Below are 23,189 nucleotides of genomic sequence, written 5' to 3'. Positions count from 1 at the left end.
GCATCTAGGGAGAGCAATGCTGTCAGGCTGGAGTGACAGTACAGGATGAAACTGATGGCTGTGGAGCCCTCTTTCCGTATCATGGAGGCCCCTGGGAAGAACACAGTCAGAAGAGAAAGGAAAGCATGAGGCAGACTTAGGAGGAGAAAGCAGCAGAAGCAAAGATTCAGATGCCTCCTGCAAGGGATTCAAAATCCATCAGTTTTCTTTCTTTGCTTTGGTGGCTACGAAGCTGGGCCAAATTCTGGAAATGTTTCTTAGCTTAGGTTTGCTGATATAATTGCTCTCTGCACTTACTGCTAAGCATGTTTTTAGTTTTATTTTGTCTATGCCAGTTCTGTAAAATGTCTCCATTCCTTGTGGAAATAGAAATGTTTTTTATATATATGATATAGACAGTGTATGTATGTATGGGTATATGGTATATACTGTAGGACAGATATGAAGTTGAAAATGAAAATAGTAACTCTCCTCCAGGATATCATAAGTTTAGTACAATTTCTCCAGGGTGTGGCTGGGGGGCACGGGGATGCCAAAGGTAAAACAAACCACTTCCATCATTCCATCTTTTTCTCTGTAGTCATTAGTACTAGGATAAAACAGACTTGTAGCATAGGGGCCACCATAGCTAGTGTCTATCAAAGCTTTGTTCTTTTATCAGTTTTTTATTTTGAGAAATTTCAAACACACAGAAAAGGTGAAAGAATAGTACACTGAATACCGGTGTATTCTGCATCTAGAGTCAATAATAGTTAGCATTTTGCCTTATTAGCTTTATGTCCCCACCCCATACACACACACACTTTTTTTTTCCTGAAACCTTGAAAAATCAATTACAGGCATAATACTTCACTCCTAAATACTCAGCATACTTCTTCTAAGGATGAGGAAATTCCTTTACATAATCACAAACCATTATCATACCTATGAAAAAATAACATTAATTCTATAAAATTGAATAAAATTCTGTTCATATTCTAATTTCCCCAGTTGTCCCCAGAATAACTCAATAGCTGTTATTTTCAAACCATCATCCAGCCAACCTTCACACGTTATACTTTGTTATTATGTCTCTCTGCTCTCCTTTCATTTAGGAAGGCCCCCATCTTGGGTTTTTTTCCCTGTGACATTAATTTTTTTGAGTCAGGGTCAGTTTTCTTGTAGAATGTCCCACACGCTGAATTCACCTGTCTCCTCATAGGGTTGTTTACTTTGTTCTTCCTCTATTTCCTATAAACTGGAGGTAAAATGTAGAGGTTTGACTGGACACAAGTTAAGTATTTTGGTGGTGGTGGGGACATGAGAAGACTCTATACTGAATGATATAGGAAGCAAATACTATAAAATTATATCATTATTAATGATGATTATTTGATTACAGTGGTGGCTATCCAATTTCTCCATTGTAAAAGTACATATTTTTTCATGTTGTAATTAGTCTGTGATTTATCAGGTAATATGTCTTCAGTGCCATGTGACTATCCTGTTCTTTATAACCTTTCAACCGATGCTTTTAGCATCCATTGATGATTTCTGACTGAACCAACTATTATACAAATTAGGATCTTGGCTATCCTTCTATCATGACTTCTACATTTATTACCTGGCTTTTGATTCATTGTGTTTCAGTCAATTATAGTCAATTATGATTTTCGATGTTTGAATTATTTTGAATCTGGCCAGTGACTGCCCTTTCAGGCTGGTTTCTCTGTCTTTTCCTGACTCCCTTAAGTCTTTGACAATGTACCTGCTTTCTGGTGTAACAGGATATCTGAACCTTACCTTGCAATTTCTGTGCTCCAAACCTAGAATCAGCTATTTTGTGAAGAAGCACAACTACATTCTAAGCAGCTAGCTGAGTCCATCATCCAACAATACAGCAACTTCCTTATTTTGCCCTCAATGAGCTCTGTTAGGGCTGGAACCAAACATGTTTGTATGTGTATCTTTGGGGTTTAACATGGGCTTACTACCTAGAAAGGCATTCAATAAATGTTTGTTGAATGAAAACCCAACAGACATCAGCCAGGCTCTTAACCCTGACTACATGTTAGAAAAATCTGAAGACTTTTAAAAAATATTGATGCCCAGGCCCCATAACCAAATATTCTGATTTGATTTGTCTGGTATGGAGAGACAGTTTAGCCTACTGCTAAAAATATAGACTTTGGGGCCAGACTATCTAACTTTGAATCCCAAATTCAACATTTACCCTCTGTTTGACTTCTTTAGATGGCTTCAGTTTCTGCACCTTTAAAATAAGGGAAATAATAGTTGCAGGCTGTTGAGAGAATCAAATAAATTAACACATGCAAAGTGCTTAGAATTTTCCCTAGCACAGGGTAACCAGGTAACTGTCAGCTGTCAATTTTAATCTGCATTGGTTAGTAAAAGAATTCATTTTTGAAGTACTTCCCAGTGCATTTTCTCTTTATGATAATTCAGATTTGTCCTCGACAGGCTTTTCACCATTAAGACTGTGCCACAAGGCTAAACTAGAGGAGGCAGAGGGGTGATTTGAGGGAAGTTCTTGCTGGACAGATGGAGGAGGTAGAGAGCATTTCCAGTCCTGGGTGAAGGAAGGAAGATTTGGAGGGGCTGATACTAAGGTGAAAATGTTGTTTGGGTCCCCTAGAAGTTAGCCAAAGAAGATGATGAAAATGGCTCAGATGGGCTGAAGGCAGAAGGGACTTAGCCTGGACTCTGGGAAGAAATCCCCCTGCCCACAGCGGGTCCCACTGGCAGCCAGTATAGAGTTGAAGTGGAGAAACAGGAGGCCTCCCTGCTCCCTCAGCCTGCTCCCTGAGCTCCCCTGCCATCCTGGAGGAAGGGAAGACAGCCACAAGTGGCAAACAAGTGTGTACCGATGGGCTGCCATAGTAGGGAATGGGGGGACCCTACACCAGAGTTCGGGGAAACAGACAGAAACCAGAGCCTGGCAAGAATATGCAGTTGAGTCTCAAAGGGCCAACAGCTGGAACAAGAGCCAAAGTGGGGGCTTTGTCAGCAGGGAGAAGGCTGAGCCCTCTGGGAGCAACTCCTCTTTGTGAGATATACAAGAATCCTGAGGGCACACTTGAGCTAGAAAACATGAGAGTGGCTCTTCGGTATTCAGTTCATTATGATTATCACCAAGATGCCCTCTGTCCAAGCCCACAGGGTCCCTTAAAAGGCAGGATTTCTGCGTGCCAACCACAGGAATCTTTTGCAGTTACCTAAGGCCACAGTGTTGTCATCCCTTGGATGTTCTTATAGCAGGGAATAGTTTCCTGCCACTAGGTGTCATCTGCCACCACTGTCTTCTCTGTCTCAGGAAGCCTAATTCTGTCTCTGGAATGGGCCATTTCTGCCTCTTTCACTCAAGGAACCTGCCTCCAAGCACCCTCACCATGGGCAGTTCAGCTTAATTCTCCTCATTAGTGTCAAACACCAAGCTGATTACTGTGAGGATATAAGAGAAGGAGTTCTGACTTTTTCACTTTAACAACAGCTTTATTGAGGTATATTTCATATATCATAAAATTCACCCCTTGAAAATGTATAATAAAATGGTTTTTTAGTATATTCACAGAGTTGTGCAACCATCACCACTGTCTAATTTCAGAACATTTTCATCACTCCCAAAATAAATCCTCTGCCCATTAGCAGTCACTACCCATTCACCCTTTCTCCAGTTTCTGGCAATCACAAATCTACTTTCTGCCTCTATCCATCTGCCTTTTCTGGACATTTCATATAAATGGAATCGTGATATGTGGTCTTTTGTGATTGCCTTCTTTCACTTAGCATAATGCTTTCAAGGTTCATCTATGTTGCAGCAACTGTTAGTATTTCATTCCTTTTTATTGCCAAATGATATTCCACTGTTTAAATAGACAGTATTTTACTTATTTGTGTATTTTACTTATCTGTCCGTCTGTGGATGGACACTTGGGTTGTTTCCACTTTTTGGCTGAGACGAATGCTGCTGCTGTGAACATTCATGTACAAGGGTGGGCATATATTTTCAATTCTCTTGGATATATACCTAGGAGTGGGATTGCTGCATCGTATGGCAACTCTGTGTCAACCTCTTGAGGAACTGCCAGACTTTTCCAGAACAGCTGCATTATTTTATATCACCAGCAACGTATGGTGGTTTTGATTTCTCCAAACCTCGTCAATACTTGTTATTATCTATCTTTTTTTCATTGTAGTCATCCTTGTGGGTATGAAGTGTATCTCATCATGGTTTAGATTTGCATTTTCTTAATGGCTAATGATGTTGAGCACTAGATCATCTGTTTATATTCACTGGACAAGTGTCTATTCTGTTCCTTTGTCCATTAAAAATATGTTATCTTTTTATTATTGAGTTATAAGATTTCTTAATGTATTTTAGATACAAGTCTCTTACCAGATATGATTTGCAATTATTTTCTCTCATCCTGTGGGTTGTCTTTTCATGTTCTTGTTGTTGCTCTTTGAAGCACAAACGTTTTGATTTTTGATGTACAATTTATCTTTTTTTTTTTTTTGGTATGTGTGTTTTGGCATTTCTAAGAAACCATCACCTAATTCAAGATTTATGCCTACATTTTCTTCTAAGAATTTTACAGTTTTAGGTTGTATGTTTAGATTTTTAATCTACTTTGGGTTCCTTTTTGTACATGGTAAGAGGCAGGATTCCAACTTCATTATTTTGCATGTGGATATCCAATTATTCCTGCACCATTTGTTGAAAAAAGGATCCTTTCCTCACTGACTTGTCTTGGCAGCCTTGTTGAAAATCAGTTGACTGAAATGGAGGGATTATTTCTGAACTCTCAAGTCTATTCTACTGATCAATATGTTTTGTCTATCATTATGCCGGTACCACATGGTCTTGACTACTATAGCTTTGAAGTAAAGCTTTGGAATTAGGAAGTGTGGGTCTTTCATCTTTGTTCTTTTACAAGATCATTTTGGCTTTTCTGGGTCTCTTACATTTCCATATAGATTTTAGGATCATCCTATCAATTTTTGTGTGTAATATCTTACCATTTATATAGAATTTTAATTCCTTTTAATGATGTCTTACAGTTTTCAGTGTACAAATCCTGTACTTTTTTTGTTAAATTTACTCCTATTTTATTCTTTTTGATGATATTGTAAATAGAATTGTTTTCTTAATTTCATTTTTTAATTGTTCATTGTAAGTGTATAGAAATACAATTTTTTGGCATATGGTCTTATGTCCTGCACCCTTGTTGAACCTGTCTATTAGCTCTAGCAGCTTTTTAAAATAATTCCTTAAGATTTTCTAAAAAAATGATTATGTCATATGCAATTAGTTATTACTTTCCAATATGGATGCTTTATATTTCTTTTTCTTTCATAATTTTACTGATTAGAACCTCCAGTATAATGCTGAATAGAAGTGGCAAGAGTAGGCATTCATGTCTTGTTCCTGATTTTAGGGGGAAACCTTTCAGTCTTTTACCATTAAGCATGATGTTAGCTGTAGATTTTTCATAAATACCCTTTATCGGGCTGAGGAAGTTACTTTCTATTTCCAGTTTGTTAAGTATCTATAGCACGAAAGGGTGCATCTATTTTTTTTCTTTGCATCTATTGAGATAATCTGTTTTTTCCCTTTATTCTACTAATATGGCGTATTACATTGATTCGTTTTCTTTTTTTTTTTTCCTTCAACTTTTATTTTAAGTTCCGAGGTATATATGCAGGATGTGCAAGTTTGTTACATAGGTAAATGTGTGCCATGGTGGTGTGCTGCACAGATCAACCCATCACCTAGGTATTAAGCACAGCATCCATTAGCTATTCTTCCTGATGCTCTCCCTCCTTCCACACACTGATTCATTTTCAAATGGTAAGCCAACTTTTCACTTCTGGGATAAATCCTTCTCGAACACGGTGTATAATTCTTTTTGCATGTTGCTGGATTCAGTTTGCTAGTATTCTGTTGTAGATTTTTGCATCTATATTCATAAAGGCTACTAACCTATAGTTTTCTTGCAATGTCTTTGCCTAGTTTTGGTATCAGAATAACACTGGCCTCAAATAGTAAGTTTGGAATTGTTCCCTCTTGTATATTTTGTAAGAGTTTGTGAAGGATTGGTGTTATGAGCTCTGACCTTTTTGAAACACAATACCGGCTCCCTCATTCTGTGTTGGAGGTGGAGAACAAAGCCTCCTGGTGAGTCCCAGGACTCTGTCAAGAACTGCAAAGAGTCTGGGATTTTATAAGTAAGCTTGCTGCAGTTTCATGGATGCTAATAGAAGACGTAAGACTTCTGGGTCAGAGATGAAAGACAGTGTTATAGCAATAGTAGCAACTAGTATATCAGCATTTTTATGCCAGTTATTATGCCAGTTTTTTGACTTATTCTCACGGGGCAATGTGAAGAGTGCCAGCTGAGACCTGTACAATCAATGGGTTGCATTACTGCAGAGAAATGCTGAGCTTAGGGAACCGGAATTTTTCATAATGACCAGTGAGCATGCCTGCTCTTTGCTATGGAGATACTTACTATATCTTCTAAGGCTGTATGCTATCAAATATGCTGGAAGAAATAGTCCAGAACAAAAGTAGTCAGTACCTCTGCTCATAAGACATGCAGAAACACTTAAGACCCATGGAAAATTATCTCCCAAAAGACTCACTTGTTCATATTTTTCTTAATACTCTCTTGTTATTCTTCTACTATATGCACTATATTTACATATTTTAAATTTAGGTTTTGTTTTATTAGTTACACATTTGCTTGATTTAAATAGCTGCTTTACAAGTCTTATTCCTTAAAAACAGTTGTTCCCTGACCTGCTCCCCATTCACTGCTTCTCTCTCCACTCCGGCTGATTCTGCTGGCACTGACCATGGTCTCCATAAACAACACTTTTTATATTACTTCTGCCTCTTGCTTTGTCAGATGAAGGCATTAACTCTTGACTTCCACTGTGAAGAATGCGGACTTGGCTTTCTCTCACATTCCTACCCTATCTACCTATGGTCTGTTTCCACATTTTCCAGTACAGTTAAGGCATAGTTTTGGTCAGTTCAGTATTATGTTTATTACGATATTGTTATAAATGCTATTCACAGATGGACTGTGTGGCATACTTTTCCTTTTCTGCATGACTTACTGTTTTCTCTCATTTTATTTTTGCTAGTTTTCATTGTTCTTCTCCAAATGTTGGAATCTTGAAGGCATCTCTCACAGAGCCCTTTGACCGGCTCCATTCTATTCTGGCCACTCTTTCGGCCTGCTTTGCAGCTTCTTGAATCTCCCCTCAATATCCTCCACTGATTTCCTTTTCTCTCTATTATGTTTAATTCTGTTCTTGGGTCCCACATCTATCTTTTTTGGTTTATATGTTCATTTTTGGTGAAGCATGTCCTGATAAAAGGGCACACAGGAGAAAAAATTTTGGAGGCACTGTATGTCTGAAAATGTGCCCTCAAATTTAATAGTTCAGCAGGCATAGAATCGTAGGTGGAAAGTAACTTTCCCATAGAAATGTAGATAGCATTTGCTTCGTTTTCTTCTAGCTCCCAATGTCATCATTCAGAAGTCTGATTCTTGGCACTTTGTGTAAAACTATTGTTTTTTCTCTTTAGGAACTTTTACAACCTTTTATTTTTTTTCCCCAGTGTTCTGTAATGTCACAATGATGTGCCCTAGTTTGGGTCCCTTTTCATCCTTTGTCCTTGGCATTTGTATATCCTTTCAATCTGATGACTTCAGTTTGGGGAAAAAGTTTTAATTTACTTCATGGATAATTTATTTCCCTCTGTTTTCTCTGTTTAGCCATTGACCAACTCCTATTATTCAAATGTTGGACCTCCTGGCCTCAACTTCTCTTTCTCTAATTTTCCATATAATTGCTTTTTGTTCTGCTTTGTGAGAAGTTTCCTCTACTACACTTTCCAAATTTTCCATTGTAGATTTAATTTCTGCTATATTTTTTAATTTCCAAGAAATGTTTTAAATATCCTTTTCCTGTTCTATTGATGCAATATTTTCTCTCATCTCTCTGAGGACACCTCTCCTGGCATAGCCTCTGTTTCCTCCAGTTTGCTTTCTGTCTTTCATCTACGCACTTCCTCAGATGTTCGGTGATCCTTAGTTGCTTGTTCATCTTTAAGAGTGGGATGCCATAAAAGACTTTTTCTGTGAGATTCTCTACAGGGTAATCTGGCTTTGCCTTAGTTGGGGGCTGGTCAGACCCCCAGAGAAGAACCTCCCAATCTCTTGCCGAGAGGGTATGGCTGTGCATATTCTGAGAGTCAGGGAGGGAAGGAGGCTGAGGACCTCAATATTCAATATGCAACCTTCCACTCAATCTCTTTTTAAATTACTGGATGCCTGACCTTAACTCCTGTCCTCAACCTCAGCCTTTGTCAGGGTGAAAGGTCTTTGTCTCACTATCAAGAGTAGAGCAGGAAATTAGGGGTCTTCCTGTCTTTCAGCTAATCTTCATGTTTTCAGTATCATTTTCATTTCAATGTCCACAGTTACCTTTTGTTGCCAACTCCTGAGATTATCTGGGGTTCCAGGTTACAAATCAGGGGTTTTGTTTGTTTTTTGTTTTTTCTGTTGCCAGTTAGGATTACACTTTCTCATACATCTGCTTTTTAGCTTCCAAATTGTTGTTGCTATTTTCCTCTCTCTTCTCTTTGTCTGTGTTTATTCCACTTACTGTCATTTTAGTGGGGCTTGAAGATAAAATAGAGGTGTTCAACCTACTATTTTAACCAAAGACAAATTACTATGTTTATTACATGTTTATCCATCTGTCTTTCCCACCAAATGTTGAAAATCTCGATTGTATCCCAAATACCTCTTCACAATATATTTCGATGTATTTTTATTGAATTAAGTATATTAAAAGAGATTACTTTCTCAACTGTGGTTTTCTGAAAAAATAAATGAGACAAGTAGGTCTGTGTCACACAGGGAGAAAACATTTAGTGTCTGTTTTAGGTCTGATGAGATCTCTAGATCATAATAGGTATGTTATTATACAATTGTTTTATTTTGTATAAAATCCCAGTGATAATTCATTCAGCGAATCCCAAACAATCTACCATCTTAGAAACAAATAATTAAAATGGACTTTGAGAGCTCATATAGTAAGTCCCTTTGGCTGAAAGCATTACCAGTCCATTATATTAATAGTACCAAGAAGAGAGGTTAGCTCATAGTATGAGTTTATTTGACATGTTTGAAAAACTGGAGGATATCAATTCTCTAATTCAATATTATATAAAGAAAGATAGAGAAGCAAGACAAAACAGAATGTCTTCTAGATCCTTAGACCTGAATAACCACCTATCCCTCTGGAGGCTAACCCTCAGATTCTCTGTCCTTCTTTTCTGGTCAAGAGAAAGCCAAAGGCCAGAATATGGGAGTTGCTCATGTAAGCAAGCTGGAGGACAGCCCTGCCGCATGAGTGGGCACAGCACCAGGGCTCTCCCTCCTGGCTCCTCAGCTCCCTTCTTACACGCAGGGCTTGAGCGAGGGGCCCCTATTAGGATTCCTTGTTGGGCCAGGTTTCTTACTACTATGATAGATTACAGTCTTTACCCAAGCATGGCATGTAATGTTTAATGTAAAAGAGATTAAAACAACTTTTTAAAAACCTCTTTGAAAAATGTTTTGAAGAGCAAATAGAGAAAGAAAAAGTAAAGTTTTTATTATGGCAACTTTCAATGTATTCTTGCCACCTCTTGCCATTAAAAACAATATTTGCTAGAATAGATTAAAACAAATTTCAGACAGTATATCATTTTCATCCACAAATTCTTTTTCTTTCTTTTTTTTTTTTTTTTTTTTTGAGATGGAGTCTCGCTCTGTTGCCAGGCTGGAGTGTAGTGGCACGATCTTGGCTCACTGTAACCTCCAACTCCCTGGTTCAAGCAATTCTCCTGCCTCAGCCTCCCGAGTAGCTGGGATTACAGGCATGCACCACCACACCTAGCTACTTTTTGTATTTTTTTTTTTTTTAAGTAGAGATGGGGTTTCACCATGTTGGCCAGGATGGTCTCAAACTCCTGACCTTGTGATCTGCCTGCCTCGGTCTCCCAAAGTGCTGGGATTACAGGTGTGAGCCACCGCGCCCAGCCACCATCTTATTCTTTAACATATCATGTGCTTAAAGAGTGAAGGCAGGCTTGCAAAAGGCTCTGCTTTGCTGCAGTATCAGCTTTACTTTAACCTGGCATTCTTCCAAAATTCTAAGTGCTCTTGAGGCACGTGTTTTCATGGGTATGTACTGGCCTTGTGCTTGTTAGTGAGAATATAATTCAACAGTTAGTCATTTTTAATATAACTGCATTCTGCCTTATTTACTTATGCCACTAATCAAACTTTGGAGGCATGTGCCTACTAGATTTATGCATAGTTTAGAATCTCATTGTTACATTAAAAAATTATAAATCCATACTGTAGAATGCAGTGATGGTACAATTAGATATATGGAAAAAGGTTTAGTAATAAACACATGCATTAGGTATTATTTTAGAAATGCTTTCAAGCCATTTATTTCAAGAGATAGTCATGGGGTAGGAATAAGAGAGTTTTCTGAGTCTTGATCAGATAAAACCCAACACTTCTGATCAGTACTCCACTTTCATCTACTCTTCCCATTTTAAAATCTCTTCTTTAGTCTCACCATAGTCATTAGGCTACCTCTCCCATTTCTCTTCTCTTCATATTCAACTACTATATAGTGAGTGTCTACTATGTGCTAGATGCTGTACAAACTAGATTCCCTTTTAATTCTCCCACCCAAGTACTAATCAGGCCCGACCCTGCTTAGTTTCCAAGATCAGGTGAGACCAGGTGTGTTCAGGATGGTATGGCCATAAACTAGATTCCATTTAATTCTTACGACAGCCTATGGATGTGCCAGCTTCACTTTGTCCATGTGAAACCCAGACCAAGAGGTTTTGCACAGGGTCCCTGACTCTAAAAGCCATGCTTTTGCAGTGCTCACGTTGCTCTCAGGAATATTAGTGGTGATTGGATCAGTTAAAGAAAGTCAAATCAACACCAAAGGAGGTAACAAAATGTTTAAAACTGGACCCATACCTGCTCCATGGAATCCCCCGCAGACATAGAGTTTCCCATCCACTGCCCCTGCATTGGTGGAATTGGTGCGGAGTGAGAGGAGGGGACTTGGCATGGGAGGGCCCTCTCGCCAAAAGTCCCCATCTGGGTTGTAGATCTCCACCACGTCAAGGCATTTTCGAACCTGGCCCTTGTCTTGACCTACACAGCCAATGCCACCTGCAGAGAATTATGTGGAAAAAATGAGAGGATCAGGAACTGAAACTCAATTGTGGACAGCACCGCCCCCTGCATGGTTTGTATCAAAGGTTTATGGGACTGTAACTTTTCTCTTTCTTGCCAGGTGCTACCTTGAAGACAAGTTCTAAGCAATAGTGATGTCTACTGTGTACTCCATAGCGACATTCAATGTCATTTTTATTCATAGTGTTCCCCTTGTTTGTGATCATGCATGAGACTGAGTCCACCATTGGCTTATATTCTATAATATCCAATGCTGGTTCATATCATGAGCATCCCCTTTATAATAAGAATTTCAGGGTTGACTGTAAAGGTAACCTGACTTTGACATCTGCCTTGCTGTTGATGGTTAGCAATGCTTTTGCTGATGTGGCTAGCTAGGAATGTGTTCTTCCCATCCCTTATCATTGCAAGCTGGTTTCTCCCTCTCTTCCTAAGTTGCATGATCTTTCCCAACTAGGGAAGGACTATTCTTTGGTAAATTTCAGGAAAGACCCTAAACCCAAATGCCCAGTGCATCTTCCAGTTTTGGATGATATAGTTCATTCATCAGATAATTATTAAGTGCCTACTATATGTAAGGCAATGTGCTAAGTTATAATAAGGAGTTCTGAAAGATGCATAAAGTATGTTTCCTGCTCTTAAGAAATTAATGGGTTGGAAAGGGCCGTGTTTGCAAATAAATAGAGGACATCAAGACAGGTGTCTTAAAGAGATAAAAGTGAGATTTAGAAGTCCAGGGACTGTAACAAGGAATATAAATAACACTTAGAGAATCATGACTTTAAGTACAACTCTCCATTGGAAAAATAACTGTATACAAATTTCCTATCCACTGTTACAAGAAACACATTTCTATGCACTGCTTTTATTTTCCCCTCCCAAGTCCACACTGGAAGGTCATCAAGGTCAGGGCCATATTTCCTGATCTGAAGGATGGCTCCTGAGACTGAGGTAAACCCCCCGGAAGGAGGGACATGCCTGTATTTGCAGACACGCCTCTCATCGATGACCTCATTCTATCCAGACTCACAGCCTGGTCTGTGTGACTAATCAAAAAGCCTGTAAAGCACTGGCCTCAGGTAAACCAGCTCTCCTTCACATAGAGAGGGTCCTGGAAGAGTCACTGCGCAAACTGCATATGTTGGGTGGTGACTGATACTGGAGTATGTTGTTGACAGCGATCTCAAAACCAAAATTAAGAACTCTGCTTTGATCTCATGGCTTTTACTATATGTATCACGTACTGAGAAATTAATCTCATGTGTTTCCTGGCCTGTCTTCTTTCAGCGTCATTTTATACCCTTTGCCCATCACTGCATCAGTCAGGAGGTATTTTCACCATCACCTGCTTTCCTATCTTGCTCACTGGCCTGTCGTTTTCCATATTGCATCCCCAGTACCTAGCCCAGTGCCTGACACGTTGTGTGTACGGAATGAAGAATGAGAAGTTTAATTTTGCATGTGCTTTCCCTGCCCGTCCAAGTGAGTGTGCTATTGGGGCCAAAGGCCACTATTCTGCATCTTTTATATCACAGGGCCTGCCACACAGTACTCAATGAATCCAAGAAGATTGATGGGAACAGCTTATTTTCACCATGGTTGGGGCTTATGCCAGGCATAAAAGCTGATGGAAGAGCACTTTGAAGGAAAAGTCTTTTTTTCTCTTTGCTGATATAAACTGACCTGTTTCCTGTCTCAGTTTGAATCCAGGGACTGAGGCTATAAACTAACTCAGGAGGCTTTTAGCTGCCTTCTCTCTTATCCGACTGGATAAATAATTTAGCCCATTACAGTGCCAAGTTTGAGCTGCAGCGTTTCCAAGGAGGGGACACACTGGCCTCAGTTAACGGCACAGCTCTGCTGTTCCTGGGCCCTCTTTCAATGTGGCACTGTGGTAGCGAGAGCTTTCTCAGCCTAACAAAAAGTGGAGTTTCCTATTTGTAGGGCAAGAAGGACTTAAAGAAGAGGATTTAACCATAGGAGTTGAAACAAGCAATCACCCATAAGGTAAGAGTAAGATGATCTAGTTGTCTGTTTTTGTGAGATCCAGGAGAAATGTTACTAGGCTGGTTTGTATTACAGCTCCTCCAGAAGACCAGCAAGTGGAAGCAAAGAGGTCAAATGCGAGTCACTGGAGTTGGGTTAGGGCACACGGAGCAACCAGCATCCTGAATCCAGCTCACAAATTTCACATAAAAGCCCATTAGAAGACTTCCCCAACATGACGCATATACAGAATGGGTATTATTCTCTTGATTTTTGCAATAATTAGTGTTGTCACTTTTGATGCTCTGTTACCAAGTGTATTTAATTATAATGTTCAGCCCTAACTCTACAAAACTAGCCCTTTCTATTTGGTTGGCAGGCAGTTCACACGCTCCACTCAAGGAGTGACATGAGCTTACAGGGTGCTCTGTCTTTGTTTCTGACCATTAATGCCTGAACACATTCTCTGTCTCACTTGGATGTAATTCCACCATCAAGTACACTCTATTAGCAGCAGACTTAATGAGCTTAAACTGAAGGTGAATCCTGATTAGGTAAATAATCAAATGAAAGCATGATCTTCATTAATAAGTCAGCACCAGCACTACAAGAGAAATCTTTTGATGAGAGGTGTCTTGGGGTAGGATCAGCACATCTGTAGAATTTCAATGAGATACCTCCATATCTTTAATTTATACAAACCTCTGAGCATGACTTTTCTTTATTCAAAAACAGACAAATGAATAGAAATTATATTTGCAGGTCATATCCAAATGGACCTCAAATGCAAAATATATACCCTGGTTTTTATTTATTTATATTTTTTGGTGTGTGCGTAGTGGAAAGGGGGAAATTATAGAAGAGGACAATGCCTGCCTCTCTTCTTTATCATTTCTATAAAGACTCCCTCCTTCTTGTGTGTGTGGCTATTTTAGATTCTCTCCTCTCTGGGGGGTGCAGGAGTGAACCTCTCCTCCCACACAAAGCCCGGCAGGGAGCTGGCTGAAGCAGAGGGGCGTGGTACTCGCTGCCCAAGTTGCCCTTGAATGCAGCGGTGCTTGCTCCCAATGTCCTCTGCCTGCAGGGTCACCTCAAGGTGGCAGGCTTATTCTATTTTCCCCTGGGTTTGATCCAGAACAGGAGGTGGGGGTTTGTAATCCTTCAGATAAGCTCCCAAAGTTGCCTGTCATGCTAAACCAGTCTTAGGGGAAAAATATACATATATTTACTATTGTCGGCATCCATGTGCCTTGGAAAAAGCATGTGGACCTTGGAAACACACAGACCCTGGTCCCTACCCTGTGTCACCATTTACTAGCTAGACAAAGTTGGTCAATTTAATTTATCTCAGCCTTTTCTCATCAGTAAATTAAGGATAATGACAGCAATTCCATAACCTGTTGCAAAGATTCACTTATTAGGCAACCATGTAAAGGTGGAGAAGGGTAAGGAGGAACTCCCATTTGTTGTATACCTATTCACAAGTATTGCCACAGGAATTTTCCTTTAATACCTATTCTCACGCACGGTGTGTAAACAAAATGGCTAGTGTGCAGGAGGCACCCAAATGTTAACTCTCATTCTCTTTCATGTTCTAGGATGTTGCATGAGTAACCGGTGTTTATTAAAGCTGCTGAAATCCTACCTTTGATTACTCTCAATTTAATTATTTGCTATGTCTATAATTGATGGTTTACTAACTGTATGGTCAAATTGTCCTTAATAGTTTCTTTCGGGGTTGGAGAGAGAGATTCAGAAGGCTAAAGGGCTGAGGAATGGGCAGAGCCTTCCTCTCAGGCTTCAGGCAGAGGGAAAAGCTCCCTGACATGACTTAGAGTAACTCATTTGGTCATAAATGTTTGAGAGAGGTAGGAGCTGTTGGTGGACCTAACAATAGAAAAGGATTTTGCAATGCATAGCCTTCTAGGAGTTAAACTGGCCCATATATCTGAGTGGATGGGCTACTTTCTGACTCACATGTCAGACATGATCTATTCACTGCTGATATAATGCTTGTGATGATTTGTTTCATTCTCACACAAGTTGTCAGCTCTCTGATTTTTTTCCAACCTCGTATCAGAATTCTAGCTTTGGTGCCTAAAACCCTAGAAAACATGAACCTAGCTTCTTGCCACTTTCTAAAGTCTAACACAGGAGGCTCTTGGGTATTTTCAGAATGAAGCCCTTCAGTACAAGGCTGACAGCTGCTTACCTGCCTTCTACTGGATTCTGGTTGATACTGTGCAGTGCTCATCAATAGGGTGCCTGGGCTCACAGAACAGGGCTGCTGGGCCTCTATGTACTGTGGCCATTCTCCATTCTCTCTATCTGCTGGCCTTCATAGCCCTTGACCAGCTTTTTCTTGCCAGGCCAGGAAAACACAATCATCTGTCTGCTTTTTGTTTGCTACCCCACACAGATGACTATGAAAATCAAATAAAAGAGCTTCAAGGGGAAGACCAAGTTCCATTTGTTACAGCTTGATTTTGCTTCATTTTGGAAGGAAAAATCAAGTGTTGGAATTATCTGATAACTTCCGAGTGGACATATAGATGGTTTAATAGAACGTTCTGGAGCTGGGCCCTGAGTGCCAAATAAGCTGCAATTACACAATGCTGTCCCATCTGATCCTGAGTGATACCCGGGCTTTTGTGTCAACCCAGCACTGGGTCTTAGTGGATTTTCAGTCGAGTCTGGGCCTTTCAAACCCTGGGCCCATCTTTTCCTTGTCTCTTCTCCGTCTTACCACCAGTCTGTCCTGCAGGGGTCCCAGCAGGTCTAAAGCCTGGGCCAGTAAGGGGAGATCACAGAGGGGAGAGCCTGGACGTGGTGGGTGGGAGTGAGCTTAGGGGATGGCCCATAGATGCCACAGCAGGCTAGAGGTGCCAGCTGCAGATGAATGTCACCACAGCCCTCCTCTCAGCAGTCACCGACTCTGCTGACTGTACCTCCTCAGTGCCTCCCATACCCATCCCCTCCCCTACAGACACCAAGTCTTGGTGACCCAGCTGCTCCTAACTCCTCACATGCCTGGTCTGCCCTTCTCCCTCCTGCGCCGCCCCTGCCCCTGAGGCACCAGAACACTCAACCATTCCCCAAATAAGGGAGGCTGTTTGTCTCTAGGCCTAGGCTTGGGCTGATCTCTCTGCCTAGAATGGCCTCTTCTCCTCCTCAACTTGGCAAACCCCTACTCCTCTTTCAAGGCTCAGCTCCACCTTCAACCTCTCACAAAGCCTTTCATGTCTCTACACAGAATTGGCCATTCCCTCTTTTTTGGCTTCCACTGTCCTGAACAGAAATCAAGGTTCCTATGAAAATACATTGCTCTAATTTATCTCCCTATATGTTGCCTTGTTAGATGAGACTGTAAGTCCCTTGAGGGCAGATGTCTAATCACATCTGTATCCCCAACACTTTCTACACTGGGTACGGACAGTGAAGACACAAACACTGAACAGAATGCATGGGTGGGTCAGCTCCTTACTCATGTCCTAGGTATCTTTTTTTCTTATACTTTTTTTTTTTTGGTGGCGGTTGGGGGAGCGGTCAAAACAGAAAGTGATGACTGGCTTTTCAGAATATGGCAAGTCCTAAATCCAAAGAGCTAAAAGTTGGCTGATTATAAAAGTCATCTTCTTAAGAATATAGGAATCTAATCTCAGATCCTGAGAAAAATGACTGCTGTCTGTTGTTGGGCTCATCTTTTCCGCCAGATTTGCCTGCCTAATACTAGTACTTCTATGAAGTGGTCCTGCAAACAGCTATTAGTCAAACCTATTCCACTGCTTAGAAGTGAAAGAGACACAAAATTTTATAAGTCCTTGAAGGCAAGGTCTACATCTTTATCTTCCCTGAGGTGCTAAGCACAATATCTTCTAAAGGATGCTTGACAGTATTTGTGAAATAAATATTAAAGAAAAAATATTATAATAAGTCTTTGGCATATTTATCTTGTGTCTAAGTGAAATGATTTACAGAAAATGATAGTTTGTGCTCATTTCCATATTTACCCAAGAAATGGCAGAGGAAGGGAGTGATAAAAATATTGATCACATGTATGAGTTAGGATAAAGGAAGAAAGATAGTACATTTTACTCCAAATGACAGTTTTTTGGTAATCGATATTTTCCTCTTTAAAGCACAAAAATTTTCCATTTCAACTCTTTATACTGTTTTAAAATATGTATTACGTTCTTCTCTGCCTTAGTGAACTGAAGATACCAAATATAGTGGAACATTTTCTTAAGGATTCAGGAGTAACAAAATGATCTGCTGTTTATAATATGCCATGGATATAGATGGTTCTACACATTAAGCTGCACAAAGACATGCCTAAGATTTGCTTTCTTAAACAAATCCTTGTTATTGGCATGTTTTCTTTTTCTTTAACAATTTACCTCTTTTTCATAAAAGCAAAGCACAGATTGTATAGTTGTACAACTCTTTGCCTCTGTAACATTAAGCTTTCCTGCAGACACACCCTAGTAGATCAGAGCCTGAGACAGCATTCTCCTAGGATATTTCTCATCCACGCGCAGTAACATGAGTACTGTCCTGTGGGGCTTTCACACTGTAGAAGCTTCTAAACACTCTAATTTCAGAATCAAACACATTTTAAACTTGTAGTTAATTTAAGCAATCTAAAAGTATATTTTGGATACCCACTCATGTTTGTACTGGGTGTCATAGAATAACAAGTTTGAGGATTTTTTTTTTTTTGTCCATAAGACACTCAGAGTCTGCTGGGAAATAAAGGACAAATATGAAAACATATATAATACAGGATTATAATTACACACTGATGGAATAAAGTGTAATTTCTAACTCACTGTCACAATAATATATAGAATGCTAACTCCCTGTGAACTTGTGGGATATCAATGATAAAAATTACTATAGCTAAGTTGCAATTTGGGAGCCACAGGTAAACTTTGGTCTTTTAGAGTACTTATTTCTGAGTTATTTGTTGAGGGTGCCAGATAATAAAGGTTTAAAACCCCTCATATGATTAACTGGAAATATATTTTATAGATACTTATAGCAAAAACATAATGAGCCATTCACTCCAGCTCAGAGCTACTGAATCTCTAAATCCAAGTCTTTTTTCAGAACAAGGAGGCATGAGGAATATCTTGTCTGACTTCTTTGGCCATGGTAAAGCATTTCTTTCCTTGTTCATCATGAATGTATGAAATGTATATCTAAGCCCAGAACACTCTTGCAATTAGAGCAGAACATAACTGACAGCCTATTCTGGCTTATCAGTGCCAGGACACTTTGAGCAAGTAACTTTATCCAACTTCCTAGAATATTCAAGTACACAATCATGCTGTTTAGAGGAAGAGATATTGCCTTATTCATCTGTATCTCTTCTAAAAGCCAGCCCAGGGCCTGGCTTATGTAACATATGCTTAGCAAATATTTTGAGCATATAATATGTCCATTAATATGATATTACCTTTCCACTTTCCTCAGAACATCTGTGTTTTTCGAAGTGCAATCCTGTGATTTTTTTCACACCAGAATTGCCTCTATATTTCCTACAATTCAGATTCCTAGGTTTCATTTTAGACTCACTGACTCTGAATCTGCCAATAGTGAGGGCCAGGAATCTGCCGTTTTAGTAGGCAACCTAGGTAATTTGAGACTTACACTTTTCAAAAATTGCTTAGAATTTTATCAAAAGAAAAGGGTAAAATCTTACCACAATGAAGCTTGGTCTTCTCATTTCACAAACTAACTCACCATTAAAATTATCTTTGAAATGCAGTTACTGTAATAATTTGAACCTTTTATGTAACTTTTCCCTTCATTACTCTTTAATGGCATTCAAGCTGAGAGTCAGACTTGGACAGTGCTGTTATGTTTTCAGTAAACCAATGAGGCACAAAATGGTTTCCTGGAGAAAACATTGATAGTTTGGGACATTAGCTATGTGGGAAAACTCAACATTAACTGTCTCCCTAGACAGGGAAATGAAAAGTCCCTATTTCAAAACATTCTCCATAAGACCTGTAAAACTCTGATAATTTCTGTGGCATTTTACATGATAGAAGAATAGGACAGGTTACAGAGATGTGAAAATGCAATTCAGTAAACAAATACTTACTGAGCATCTATAACGTAAAGCCAGGCCCTGGGCTGGCTTTCAGAGGAGACACAGAGATGAGTAAAACAACGTCTTGTGCCTTAGACAGTCTGAGTATAGTGTGACAAGGGCAGCGACTGGCAAAGCAGCATGCTGTTCGTTCTGACCAAAGGATTACATAAACCACTACAAGGAGGTGGGATTTTTGCCAGATTTTGAGGATGTTGAGTTAGGCCCTACACGCAAAGGGAACAGGGTAAACAAAGGCACAGGAGGAAAGCATGTTCAGGAAGTGACCCCCGGTCCCTGTGGCTGGCGCTAGGCTTTGTGGGGTGGAGGAGTGGCAGGAGGAGCTGAGGCTGCAGGGGCAGGCTGGGGCCACGTGTGAAAGGTCTACTGCCTCCATAAATAGATTCTGGCCTCACTTTCTATATTTGATTTTGCCTGACCCATCAAGCTGAAGCAACTTTTGAATGCAATTTGACATTTTAAGAACACTTGATGGAAATCCAAAGCATATTCATGAATACACATTTTCATTTCAGAAGGAAGCATAATTAATTCAAGAGCATAACTAATAGTATGAGATCTAAAATGCTTGCCAGTTTATCTTACATGCAAACTTCTTTTCTAAGAGACAGCCCCTGATACCATATTTAAATCAGTATTTTATAACAGAAGCATTCACCAAGGACTCATAATGAGATTTCAGTGAGGTTGAACCCAGAATGTTCTACCTTCCCCCAAATTTTACTAATAGGAGTCTGTATTTGATTCATTTTCTACTTTATTATTTATAAAATGGATTTAAAACCTTGAAAACAAGGCATTAATATTTTCTACAGCAATAAGATATATTAACCTAAAATTTCTGGACTACCTTTTTAGGCAATTAGGATGCATTTTAGATTAAAGAAGCTTAACTAGCTCTTATAATGAGCTTTCACTGTACAAATGACAAAAGATTTTTCCTTAGAACTAAGGCACCTTCCCTTTGGTCTCCTCCTGCATGTCAGTGGTTCTGTCATTAAACAACAGACCACTCCTTTCTGCACTTCCTAACAAAAATAGTTACGTTCCTGAGAAGGGCCTCAGGAAAAAAAAAGTCAAAAGGAAAGCTGGCTGGTTTTAAATACCTGTGTTTCCACTTAGGGTATCATTGACTCATAAGACTTATATAGACTAAATTATTTTAGGCTTTCTAGGAAGTTATCCAACAGAAGAGCCAATTACAGTGTGGCAAAGCTGACAAAATGCACATGTAACCACATGAGCAATGGAGTCACTTGAGCAATCTGGCCATATCTATTCCTTTATTTTTATGCTAAGAAGGCAATTTATAGATTTCCAGGAAAAACTATCCAGTATATGACTAATATGCCCCTTGGCTAGTTTGCCATAATTCCAGAAGCTGTTTTCATCTAAATTCAAATTATTCATGGTATTTGTGACAACACACTTTTTAAAGACAAACTTTTACACGAGAAAAATTCAGCATAGGTTTTAACTGAAGTCCATATTCTAAAATCTTTACAACTCAAAGCAAACCTCCAGGGTCAGGGCTAGCCACAATGTCCGGTAATACAATGTTTTCATCTTTAATTCCTATTAGAAGAGTACATTCTGGACAATATTTTCAAAGAGTTCCTTACATGAAAATGTGTACCTGGCTCCATACAGAAAAGCAGGCTGTGTGAATGTGCAGTAAGTATGTCATTAGCGCATGTTTACAATAGGAGGAAATGAAGAAAGTAGAAAGACTCAGTCCTTTGACTCCCAACGCATGAGGACAGAATGACCTCATCTCAGTATGCCTCCTCATTTGGGCCTGGCAGGGCATTAACAATAAGATGACGGGCTGAACATTATTAGGACACTAAAGCACAGTGGACTCCTTGCCACTTACTATAAGCAATAATGATTGTTATAACTCTCATCTATTGAGCACTTCTCATATGCCAAGCACAGTGTTCAGCATTTGGCATAATACTCTCTTAAGCTTTGCAACAACTGCATGAGTTAATAATGTATTATTATCATCCTTATTTTATGAATAAAGAAAACAGATTTAGCAAAATTCAGCAACTTGCTCAAAATCACATGGTGCTATTAAGTTGCAGAGATAAGATTGGTCTGCAGAAGGACCTTTCCTTTCTATGGCTTATTTCTGTTAAAGAATACACCTGGGAAACCTTTGTACACATGAGATTTACTCAGAAAATTTATAAAAAATGTAATAAGGTAAAGGCAAGGGCCATTAACCAAATGATTCCGATTATCCTGCTTGCCTAAATCTTTCCCTGTGGTGGTTAGATGCTGCCTGTTACAGTAACTCCTCATTTAACAGGAAGTCAGACGATTGCTAGTGCCCAGAGCACAAGTGAAAACCCTGAGCAATGTAAAACAAGTGTCTGAGTATTGGTGCTGTGATAAAAGACCTTGAATTTTATTCTGAAAAAACTGGAGACATTGTTAATAACACAAGGTCTAATGGCCTAACTGTATGTGTAATCTAAACATATGTACAATTGCCTGCATATATAGTCTTGTATGTAAAATCTATTTATATGTATGATTGATGCATAATCTTGTATGTACAATCTGGTAACATAACAGGGAGAGAGCAACAAGAAAAGAAATGGTAACCAACAGCAGTGGGAAGGAGAGGAAAAAAACCCATGAAACCCTGTAATTTGTGGCCTTCTAGTTTAGGGAGCAAATACAGTAGTACTACATTACTCAATGGCCAATGGACATCACTCACATATAGAGAAGCACAATTTTTGATGCTCTTAATGACTGAGATATTTTAAAAAGTTATTTTAACTTTAAAATTGGACAGATCCGTGTTTGAACCCTGGATTTAGTCACAATATTTGTGTAATAAAAATAAAGAATTTACTTTTGTAGGATATTGTGAGAATTGAGACAATATATGAAATCACCTAGAATTTAGTACTTCTTCAAAAAAATATTATTTTCCTTCAAAGAACTCTTTCACAAGGCAAAGAAGAGTGTGATAACTTGGGATACTTTTTTCCTTGTTAAAAATGTAATCAGATTTAGCCACTTAAAGGTACTGGCATGAATTCTTGGGAAAATGTAACTATATAGAATCTTTCATTTTCCAACAAAGCCAGGAGGACAGTGTTTATACTACTGAGAACTCAAACTGTCAAGGTAGCTTATCTACTTAAGAGTATGTCAGACCTTGGAAAATCTAGATCATGCCTTTATACTGCCCTCTAATCCCTTCTTGCAATACCTTTGTTATACTTTGTTGCACAGTCTGATGTGTTTATCCAGAGTCTTAAATCTACAGAGCCACTGTCCTAAGAAATGTTTCAACGAATAATTTAAAGACAAAATTAACAATGGTAGTGAATATTGGGACAATCCCTGATGGTCTGTCTTGCTGCTTGAAGATGAGAAAGGGAGGGGTGGGATACAGAAAAGTCCCATGCTCCTGAGAAAAGACTAATTGTTCCCGAGCCATGACAAGGCAACATCAGAAGTGGTTTTCATCCTGATTAATCAATCAATGACAACTTGCTTCAGTGACCATGACTCTGGAATCAACCAGTCAGAGACAGCCTCACACTGTGGAAGGCAGCCAATCAGAGGCTGACTCACTCCACTGAGTCCTCTTCTAAGGCTGACCTGACCCCTTCCTGCCTCAGCAATGAACAAACATAATCCACACTTCTGAGGAACAGCAATCCACTCTCATCTTTGTAACCAACATTAAACCAAACTCAACTCCTGCCCACAATCCTATATAAAATCATCAGTTTGCTTTGTTCAATGAGAATATCTCT

At 39.3% G+C, this 23,189-nt stretch overlaps 1 protein-coding gene and 1 long non-coding RNA gene across 7 annotated transcripts in view; one reads left to right on the top strand and one right to left on the bottom strand.

Moving 5' to 3' along the window:
• The window catches only part of LOC129397438 (uncharacterized), a 198,163-nt gene that overhangs the window by 75,552 nt on the left and 99,422 nt on the right, over positions 1–23,189 (top strand). The window lies entirely within an intron of this gene.
• KBTBD12 (kelch repeat and BTB domain containing 12) overlaps positions 1–23,189 on the bottom strand; it is a 77,674-nt gene that overhangs the window by 14,635 nt on the left and 39,850 nt on the right. For both annotated transcript variants that reach the window (XM_055110395.2, XM_057301888.1), the window contains exon 5: positions 11,076–11,273. In XM_055110395.2, the coding sequence (XP_054966370.1) occupies positions 11,076–11,273 (198 nt within the window). The remainder of the gene's footprint in view (positions 1–11,075; positions 11,274–23,189) is intronic.

Source organism: Pan paniscus, chromosome 2 (assembly GCF_029289425.2).
Source record: "Pan paniscus chromosome 2, NHGRI_mPanPan1-v2.0_pri, whole genome shotgun sequence".
In the NCBI taxonomy this organism is placed as follows: domain Eukaryota; kingdom Metazoa; phylum Chordata; class Mammalia; order Primates; family Hominidae; genus Pan; species Pan paniscus.
Note: the sequence above shows the minus strand (reverse complement) of the source record. Positions and strands in the feature narration are given on the sequence as shown.